Source organism: Acyrthosiphon pisum, chromosome A1 (genome assembly GCF_005508785.2).
Source record: "Acyrthosiphon pisum isolate AL4f chromosome A1, pea_aphid_22Mar2018_4r6ur, whole genome shotgun sequence".
NCBI classification, from domain to species: domain Eukaryota; kingdom Metazoa; phylum Arthropoda; class Insecta; order Hemiptera; family Aphididae; genus Acyrthosiphon; species Acyrthosiphon pisum.
Window position 1 is genome coordinate 142763406 of NC_042494.1, and position 10588 is coordinate 142773993.

At 27.3% G+C, this 10588-nt stretch overlaps 2 protein-coding genes across 3 annotated transcripts; one reads left to right on the plus strand and one right to left on the minus strand.

Annotated features, from left to right (window-relative positions):
- Nucleotides 1-1439: 1439 nt before the first annotated feature.
- Nucleotides 1440-4852, plus strand: LOC100169155 (BTB/POZ domain-containing protein 17). Its single transcript, XM_001950032.5, has 9 exons — nt 1440-1631; nt 1712-1852; nt 1923-2102; nt 2166-2285; nt 2885-2959; nt 3065-3195; nt 3644-3882; nt 3947-4131; nt 4194-4852. The coding sequence occupies exons 1-9, from the start codon at nt 1569-1571 to the stop codon at nt 4647-4649; spliced, it is 1590 nt and encodes a 529-aa protein (XP_001950067.2). The 5' UTR covers nt 1440-1568; the 3' UTR covers nt 4650-4852.
- Nucleotides 4853-7391: 2539 nt separating this feature from the next.
- LOC100160281 (anaphase-promoting complex subunit 10) lies at nt 7392-10170 on the minus strand. Of its 2 annotated transcripts, none has more exons than XM_001949998.5 (3): nt 9873-10169; nt 9660-9799; nt 7392-8254 (listed from the first exon to the last, which is right to left on the minus strand). In XM_001949998.5, exons 2-3 carry the CDS (start codon nt 9784-9786, stop codon nt 7815-7817), a joined length of 567 nt encoding a protein of 188 aa, XP_001950033.1. In that variant the 5' UTR covers nt 9787-9799; nt 9873-10169; the 3' UTR covers nt 7392-7814. The 2 variants fall into 2 exon arrangements, with proteins under 2 accessions (XP_001950033.1, XP_029344349.1); XM_029488489.1 differs by having other exon boundaries at nt 7724-8254; nt 9907-10170.
- Nucleotides 10171-10588: the final 418 nt, after the last annotated feature.

Consider the following 10588-nt stretch of genomic DNA (forward strand, 5'->3'; position numbering starts at 1 on the left):
ATCATTTATTTAAAAAATAAAAATAAAATAATAACAACAATACAAATCAACAAACATACCCGATTAACCAATAGTAACCAATATACAATACACTATTATTATTTTAATTTTAAACTAATTTTTTTATTATTTAATTAATTTTTTTTGTACAGATGGCGCCACTATTGAATTTTTTTACATTGAAATTTTCTGTTTTTCCGGTGGATTTTCCTATAATTCTCGATCGTTCCAAGCTTCTCCGGGCAATTACGAACAACTTAAAAAAAATTCGAGCAAAATCCGTCCGGCCATTTTCGTGTTTAAGCGAGACAAAGGAACAGCAACTCATTTTTATGTATATAGATTTTAATTTACTAATTTACAAGCTTTTTTCCTAGCTAAATAATCATCGATTTTTTTTTAGGTGATTTATGCAGTGTTATATATCCTATTACGAAAAAAGTAATGGACAAATCAGAGGCCCCTAATTAAATTCTAACTATCAAAGCCCGGGGGCCATGCCCCCCTTAATCCGGGCTTGTAGGAGGACAACAAAAAAAACAGTGTATAACCAATATTGCCCTGAGTGAATCTAACAAGTGGTCTAATAGAAGTTATTACTTACCTATTAGGACCGGAAAAAATTGGAAATTTTGATGAGTCCAAAATCACTCAATCTGGAATCTGGATCTGTATAGAATATGATTACCTATAGTTTTGAGCATTAATTATCTATAAAGATTAATTGTCTAAGAATCAAATAACAGTCTATATTTTATTTTTTGCACTGGTTTTGGTTAAATTAAATATGGTAATTAATGATTATACACTAAGTACTAAATTGTAAACGGTTACACTCAATTCAGTGTTTAAATCAAATTTTTTTCTGGCATTTTCGTAAGTCGTAATTTGCACGCATTTAATGATACTGTGTCATGTCTCACGAGTTCATACTTCATAAATTATAAGTCATGATGTCGTTATGATTATGGTATTATGTATATGTTAAAATACTTAATTGGTATTTGGTAATTATTGGTTAAAGCTATTTGAAGACTTTTATTTTAAAACAAATTAAAGTATAGATCATCAGCCAAAAACCTAAAAAGTGAAAATAATATCATATATAAATATGTCATATTGTGACTCAATATGAGAATGAGGCACAATTATTAATTGGGCTTGAGTAGTTCAGTAATAGGCACGGTCGCACGGAAATCTTAGTCGCCGTGGTAATAGCATATTAATATTGCTAATATCAATGTATCATAACAATTTATTTTGTCATGGTTAATATATTATATAATAATATTGTTTTATGATAATATTACTGACAAATGACAATTGACAAGTTTATTCAATGAATTATTTTTAGTTTTTCCACAGAATTTATTCTGTGGTTTTTCTATTGATTATGTTATCGCGATTCTCGGGCTTGATAAGAATTTGATAATTCGTAATAATAGATTAAAACAAATCTAAAAATGATTTTTGTTCTTTAGTTATGAAACGTTGCAGTAATTATTATAAATTATGATTTAATTTCAATAAATTCCTACAACCGCATTTATTAGTTTTATTGATTGGGAATGAAGCGACGAAGAATGTCTGCAGAATGTGAAATGGATCATTCATATGCCATGCCTAATGTTGTGAGTTACCTATATCATAATAATTATAAATTGTCAGTACCTATGTTGTGATTTTTAAAACTATGTACGTTCCCATTTAGAATGATAATTCAAATGCACTGTTGAAAAAAATTCAAAATGTCTATGCCAACAAACTTTTAAATGATATTACCCTTGTTGTGGGTGGAATATCGTATCCTGCTCACCGCTTCATGTTGTGTATATCCAGCGATGTGTTTGAGGTGATTTTCAGTGCAAAATTAATTAAAATGTTTTGTAGAATTTTAAATATTTATTACATTCACTTGACAGACTATGTTAATGAACTCAGCATGGAGTGACTCGCATCAAGAAGTCATTGAGCTACAAGAAGTGCCACAGTGTATTGAAGTATTTCCAGTTTTTCTACAATATTTTTATACAGGTGTAATAACACTTGAACAGTCTAATATTATGCCAGTGCTAGTGTTGGCTGACAAGTATAATGTCAAGGTATACAGTACAGTTAATAGATCAATTTTGTAAAAATTACAATAATTTAACATAATATTTTAGGATCTTACAGCACTATGTGTTGAATATATGTGTGAACATATAGCTGATGCTGCAGACCAGGGTCAGTTAGTAACTTGGTTTCAATATGTATTGTCATTAAATCAACCAACTACAATTAACGTAAATATTACTTTGATCTATCTTATTTGATTTTATTATTATATAAGATAAAATATTGTAAATTTCACATTTATGATTATATTATGATTTTATTCCTAAAAAGTATTTATTTGGATGTTGTATTTTTTTACAAATTTCTGATAATATTTCAATTTAATCTTACATTGATTTTGTTGTTTAAATGAAGTATGTTTCAATTATAGTTTATGATTTATAAAGTTTAATTAAGTACATCAAAGGAACTGTTCTGTTTTACCAGACACCCTATTTAAATATTTTTTTTGTTTCAATGTTTCTAGTTAAGCATGCTGAAAACGATGAAGAATTTGGCAGTTGGACTTAGTTTTAAAGTTATAGTTAATTGAAATGTATAGTATTTTCATATATATACACAGTGTGGTCACTCGCTTGCTCGGACAATTAAAATCAAAAAAATCCCTCTGTTTGATATGTCTTAGACTTCAAAACTAAGTGACCGCCAAATTCTGACTCCACCATCATTTTCAACATACTTAACTATATATATTTAAACAAAAAAAGGGTGTCCGATAAATTAAAAAAAAACCGTATTAAGAATAATTTATATAAATTTGTTTCAGGCATTATATTATTGTAAAATTTGGCAAGACACTGAGTGTATGGATATTAAGCCACCATGGAATAAATTACTTAAAGTGAGATTATAATTTTATGTATTTTTTAAAATAATTTTTATGGATAAATGATTTGTAATTTATATTACCAATATAGAATAATACTAATACAAATTAAACAATTAGGCATGCAGAAATTATATAAAATGGAATCTTGATTCTTGTATCAAATGCTTCAATACATTTCAATGCGATATTCTTGTTGGTCTATTGAAACAGTCTGATCTTGTGATACATGATGAAATGCAGTTGTTTGGGTAAATGTTTTAATTTAATTTTAATATTACCAATGGTACAATTAGCTTACAAACCTTGGAGGAGAGGAGGCAGATCCCCACAATAATATTATCAACCAAATGTTCAGGGGCTCTGCCCTGCAACACTTTAAGTCATATTATAGACATTATACACTTTACGAACAATTAACTGATAAATGTTATCCTGTTAATTTATCGTGTATTATCTGAATATGTGCAATGTGTTTTTGAAGTTAATATATTCTAAAATCTAAAATTAACTACAGGTACCTCCTACCTGCCACTTAACTAAATGTGAACAACATAAAGTAAAATGTTTTATGTTTTCAATTTGTGATGAAGTCAAAAAAAAAAAAAAATTGGGAGGACCCTCAACCACTAATTGTGCCACGGAATATTAATTATTGATTTAACCTGCAATATATTATAATATATAAATTGTTCATAGATGTGTTGCATCATGGTTAAACTACCAGTCTGCAGAAAAACTTCTCGAATGCAATGATCCAGATACAATTGAAGATTACATGAGTTCCTTAACAGAACATGTTATGTCATTCATTAGATATCCAATGATTCTTCCTAGACAGATGGCCCAATTGTTAATGGTACCTGTTGTCAAACAGAATAAAGACTTTTTTGTTGATAAAATGGCTGCAGCCATGGAGTACAATTTGGTTAAAATGGGTATATTTTTATAATTAATTTAATTATTAGCATATTACTTTTATTACCTCATTTTCTTTTTCAGAAAAACGATCAGATACTGAACATATATTAGAATGTACACCAAGATTGTACACTTGTGAAAGATGGGGAAATTCTTTTAGAGTACGCACAAAAACTATCCCAAACTACCAATCTATAAAGCGAGACATTGTGACCCGTAGCAGTCTTTTTGACCGAGAACGAGAAGTTGACGAAGAATCTAATTGGGTCAGCACAATTACTATTAATAATAATTATTATTATTTAAAATTCTTTTTTTTTTTAAACAGGAAATAGAAATGTACTTGAAAGGTATGTGTTTTGGCAAGGCAATGTTGATGTCTTGGCGTGGTTCGATAGAGTTGCCAGAAGTAATTATTAAAACTGTGCGTGCAACAATTAAAATGAAATTACGACCGGAAGATATCGGAAAAGTTGCTCGTCATGTCCGTGTTGCCATTCTGGTGTACGCTGTTCAGAATAAAATTGTTCATGTTGTGACTGTTGTACAAAAGGTTGTATTGTTTGACACTAATCAAAATCTGATAACTATCGATGATTTGATGGTGTATGATGCAGTTAATCAACCGACAATTAATGAAGACTTAATCCACATTAATGATACTAATGTCTCATACTTTATGTCAGACAGGATTCCATTAAAGTTCCATGTTATAATTACTCCTATTATACCTGGTCTGACTGATACTCATATTGGAACTAGAATACAACATGTACACATTTAACAGATTTTAAGTCAAAGGAGTTGTATTTTTTTGTATTTAAGTTTTGTTTTTGTATTAAATGTTTCTGTGATAATATTCTTTACCCAATGTTGGTATATATATATTTTTTTGTAAATAATTCTGTTTTGAAACTATTAAAAGCAATAATAGTTAACTGTTGAATTGTAATTACTTTTGAAAAATAAAAATTCTTTAATTCATAATTGTCTATTTATCAGACTTTTTTTGTACCTATGGCTTTAAATATTAATACTATATATGATTATTAATTAACTGTTAGTTACAATTTTGTAGATAATTATTTTTTAAATTTCATGAACTAGATCTGGATTTAATTTGACTGATAAAGGAGTTTAAATAAAAGTAAAATATTAATTTTTAGAACTCATTTTAACGATAAGATTAGTATTATAAAAAAATGCACTGTATTCTGTAACAACTAAAGTACTCTTACTTCTTAGTAATTTTAAGTTTTTGTTAATTAAACAAATGCTACAAAAGATAAACTACACATCTTAAATTAATTAAATTATTAATCATTAGTTTCATATTTTACAAACGACTCAGTATAAAAGATGAACTTCACTCACTTTTATCAAATAGAATATGAATTAATACAATATAAACAATTTTTAGGTTGTTTACTTGTTTATATAAAATTCCTTTTTAGTACTTTATTGTTATTGTATAAAAATGTTGTCTACATGGTGGAACCGATAAATTCATATAAAAATTTAAAACATGAACCATGAACGACTTCGTTTTTGTGAATTGAATGTGAACAAATTCAATTTTTATGAGAAATATTGGAACATTGCATATTTATTATTTATAGATATTTTACCTTGAACCCAGAATTACAATACGCATTTCATTACTCTCAGATATACATACAATATTACTATTGCATACTACAATTAATACATGTAATCTAGCTATGTTTTATATTTGAATATTTTTATTGGAAGTTTTATAAAAGGAAAATCAATATTTGTATGGTGAATTCATATTGGTTTTATTTTCAAGTTAATTGTTAACAAAAAGTAATAAACTTTTAACAAATAAAAATCAATATTAAAAAATTTCATTTCAATAAATTATAAAAGCGCTATTATGTAGTTTTGTTGTATCACAATATGTCAATTATATTATGTATATCTTAACATAATAATTATTGTGAAATAATGTTTGTTTACACAGTACCAATTACTTTAGACTTTTTATTTATATGTCCAAAGGAGGAGTATTAATCCATATTATGTAAACACGAACCTTATCACTATGTATTTCACAGACTCAGTACTAGAATATTGTACATTTATTACAATAGGTATGCTTAATTATTTGTTAATTAATTAATTTAAGCTAAAATAATATATACTGGAGCCTAGTAGCCAGAGAATCTCTAACTTTGTTTATTGCGTATCACTTACATGTATTAAGGATGTGTATCATGTAACCAGTGGCTATGCCAGGATTTTGAAATGGCGGGGGGGGGGATTAAGTATAAATTAAACAAAGTTTTTACTTTTTACAGTTTTTGTATATAAATAATACATTTATTAAGGGAAAAAATGTCAAGGGGTAGTGGGGTAAAACCCTCTGGCTACACCACAACTACGTGTACCACTAATGACTAAAATTAGAACTATTCAAAATGTTAATAATATTATATTATATTTTATTAATTAGTACGTTTATTTAATGGCATTAATATAGTTTAGGAACCACGGATACTTGAATAATAAATTACTGATAAATAAAATAACTCAACGTATTTGTAATAAAACTAATATCTGTGAATTGTTTAACTATTTTAACATCATTTTTATTATATAAATATGCTGATCATTTCATAGAAAACATAGCACACTTCCACTCTATAGAAAATAATTTGTTTAATACTTAATGACACATATACAATGGCAACTATCTTAATCTTAATATATAACTATATTAGACTTACATGAACAGTTTTTAACATTTTTTATGTAACAATAGTGAAATTAGGCAAAAATATTTTTTTTTAAGTCACAGCTATTAAAATAAAATATATTTTTTACCTTAATTTCCTTAGTAATAATAACAGCTTTGGAGTCAGAGAGTCAGAATATAATGTATAATAATGTATAATAATTACAATTGACAAATTAAAGATAAACAAAAATATATTATTTTTAAAATACAATAATTTAATTATTATTACTTATTAGTTATAAGATTTAGCCAGTGGCATATCCAAGGGGGTTGGTTTGGGGGTTATGACAATATACGTACAAACTATAACTTTGATTTTAACTAACAAAACTATTTATACAATATGTCCATTATGATCAATAGATAATTTATTATCATTATCTATGAATCATAATTCATAATAACCATAATATATAAATATTTTTGTTGAAATCAAAGTTATAGTTTGTATGTATATTGTACATTTATAATTAACAACCCCCTTACAAATTCTTAACCACGTGACTGGATAAAGCATTTGATTTGTGTCAAAATATGATATAAAAATAAATAATTCACATTTATAGACAGTGGGATGAAATAGAATGTAACGGAATCACATTTTAGATTCAGTAAATAAGAAACACAAACATGATAAATTAATTTCAGTCAAAATGTAGGTTATTATTTAGAAATGTAGCAATAAAGGATATCTAGTTGAACAACTAAAGGAATAACCAGAAAGAAGGAATGGAAATTCATTAGGTTGGATTCAATAGTCAAATGTCAATGATCCTAGTCAAAATATGGCTATATTTCTAAGGGCACACCAGTTCAATAGTTTAAGGGAATTGAAATGCTTAAAGTACATGTTCATCATAAATTATTAAACAAATTTAAAGAAGAAAATAATAAATTTTAAAAATCAGTACAAAAATATACAATATATTAACAAATAGTTTTTTTGATACTAAAAAAAATTGTCAAGATGATAGATATCATAAAAAAGATTTTCATATGTTTTAAAGAATAATAATAAATTCAATAACTTAATAAAAAATGTTAACATTTCACGTCAAAAATTAACTTAGTATTTAGTAGGTAGCTACACAAATATGTTTTTTGTAATGTTTAATCTAATTTTTCTATAGTATATTATACTGTACAATATAGCAAAATGTCAGCAAACAAATAATAAAACAAAAAAATTTACTTTATGATTGTATATTGTCTCATTTCTACTGTGCTAAAGTTACCAATGAGAAGATCCCTTTTTTCAACCGGCGAGTGTACTTTAATTTGCCTCATATGTGTATCTCTTCCATTTTGATGATTGGTAATAACAGCAATTTGTAGCATATATGTTTTCAACGGCAAATCATTGATATCTTTAGTCATTATTCTAACCCAACCATATGGTTCGTTCAGTTCAACTACTTCAACTTCTTGTAAGTCATTAAAATTAGTGCCAGCACGTACTGATATACGACCAGGTGTATAGCTTTCATCCAGTCTATAGTCAATGTATATGCATATATCACGCACAACTGTCTTACGTCTAAATTGAATATTAACCAAATGTGGAAGTTGACCATCTGACTGCCAGTAAGTTTCCATACAATCATCTCTTAACTGGTCCACACCAAAACCTGAAATAAAAATATTAAATTTAATGTAGGAGTTTAATATTGTAGATTTACATACTAAATTGGGGGAATTTAAGTTGTGCAAGTCTATGAATTTGTACGACTTTTACTGAATAAATTTCCCAACACACTAAAATTGATAGATGTGTACTATACACGATACCAACTGTGAAAAAGGATCCATTAAAAAACTCTGTAATGTCACTTAATAAAATTGTAGTCTTAAGATTACTCATGAATTCATAATCAATGATACTGTATTAAGATTTAAAAATAAGTAAGTAAAAATTTTTATATAAGGCTTAATATTAAATAGTAAACTTTAATAATCATAATAACAGAAAGTGTCAGCCTAATAACTTTAAAGCCCCGGTATGCATTTATTAATTTATGTTATTTCATAAAATGATAAAAAAGTTCTTATGAGTAGTGCAAAATATTATATTTTTTAGAAGTACCTTATTTAAAATATATTTTTAAGTTAACTACATAGTAATAGTAATTATTTTTAATTATAAAAATTATATAAATAATATGCCTTGTAATATTTTTTAATGCGATTCAGATTGTATAATTGATTTTCTTTATATCAATAATTTTTGATAAAATGATAAAAGTATAATAAAATAATATACAAAATCAAATATTCATAGTAACTACTATCGGGGCCCCTCAATCAGTGCTGCAACTACCGGGCGTGCAAGGTGTGCATTGCACATCGGACCCCAAGGCCCCAATCCGATATATGCTTCCAAATCGATGTGTTAAAATTAATTGTAAAGCTGTGGTTGAAGAAAATTAAATTAAAATTAAGAATAAAAAAAACAAATGTGTTCACTATATTTAATATTTATAATTTATTGTAATCAAATTAAACTCAAATGATTCAAAAAATGTTTGCACAATTCTATAAGTAAAGATTGTCTCAGTGACATTGCCATACTGAACATAGAATGGAGAAGAACTTCCGAGATAGATGTAGAGAAATTCATTGACAACTTTTCAAACGCAAAAGTGAAGAAAAAACAATTTTGTTAGATAATTTACAAATTTGTTGAAATTATACTATAATACTATTTTTATAACAATAAATTATATAATTAAATATTTTTGTTTAGATATCTTAATATAATAATTTATTTACATTTTGTATATTTAGGCCCCAAATTAAGATTTGCACATCAGCCCCACAATGTATAGTTGCGGCACTGCCCTCAACACAAATACTACCAGGGGCCCCGGATACGTTCTAGCGGCCATGGCCAGGCCGACATTGATTATAAGTGATGACAGACTTCAGTATACCTAAGCCATTAATTTTATATTTTCCAAGTTCATAACACAAGAAAAGCAAGTTCTTTTATAGACTAAATAGCTATGTTGACTTCAAGAACAATCTTTATTTTACCTGGTTTGCATGAAGATAGACTCCATATTGCTTGACTACCCACTTCACGTACTATTCCGGCACGTACATCTTTCATTGGATCAATTTTGTCTTCATCAGACGCATTATTGTTGTTTGGAGTTGCCATTTTGATATGTACACTGTCAGCCCAAAACCAAGTAAACAAGAAACACATTAATATTAAGTTGGGAATATATAAAAATGTATACATACCTAGTAAATACTAAAGTACACTAAAACAACGAACCACGTCAATAGTTATATAGAAAAGTGTATAACTATGTAGGAAAGTTAGTGTGAGAGCTTGGAATTTGAATTAGTTTACACAATTGACTCCAATGTTATTTTGACCGATAAACGGAAAACGGACGTTTCCCAAATGCTGGAACAAATGAACTATGAACAATCAACAAGTTACCATTTGTGATTTGTCAATGATTATTGATTGTCGATCGATATTCAAAATTTGAATAATTTGATTCGGTTTCAATTTTTAAATAATTATTATATTTCTTATCAATCGGTACATCTTTGATAACAATAAATTGTCCGCGACTCGCGATGCCAACTTACTGCCAATGGCGCGATTTCAAACGAACTTAAACATTAATACGCATCAAATATCAATATGTAAATAAAAAATGTAATAAACTGAGGTGGCAAGGTGCGTTTATAAGCCGAACAAACCAACACCCAACTCGTATAAGTTTGGTTTTTCAGTTTTTGGTACCTATCTTTTTACCAGGATGAAATTAATCATATTCATGGACTATAGGCAATTATATTCGTGCTAAAATAGGCAAGTGCATTGCATGATATCAGATTCGTACGTGAACAATGCGTAATATAGTACGTTATCGACAAATAATAATTATTTATTAATTTATTTACTATTTAAAATCAGATAATTCGTTGAAAATAATAAATTA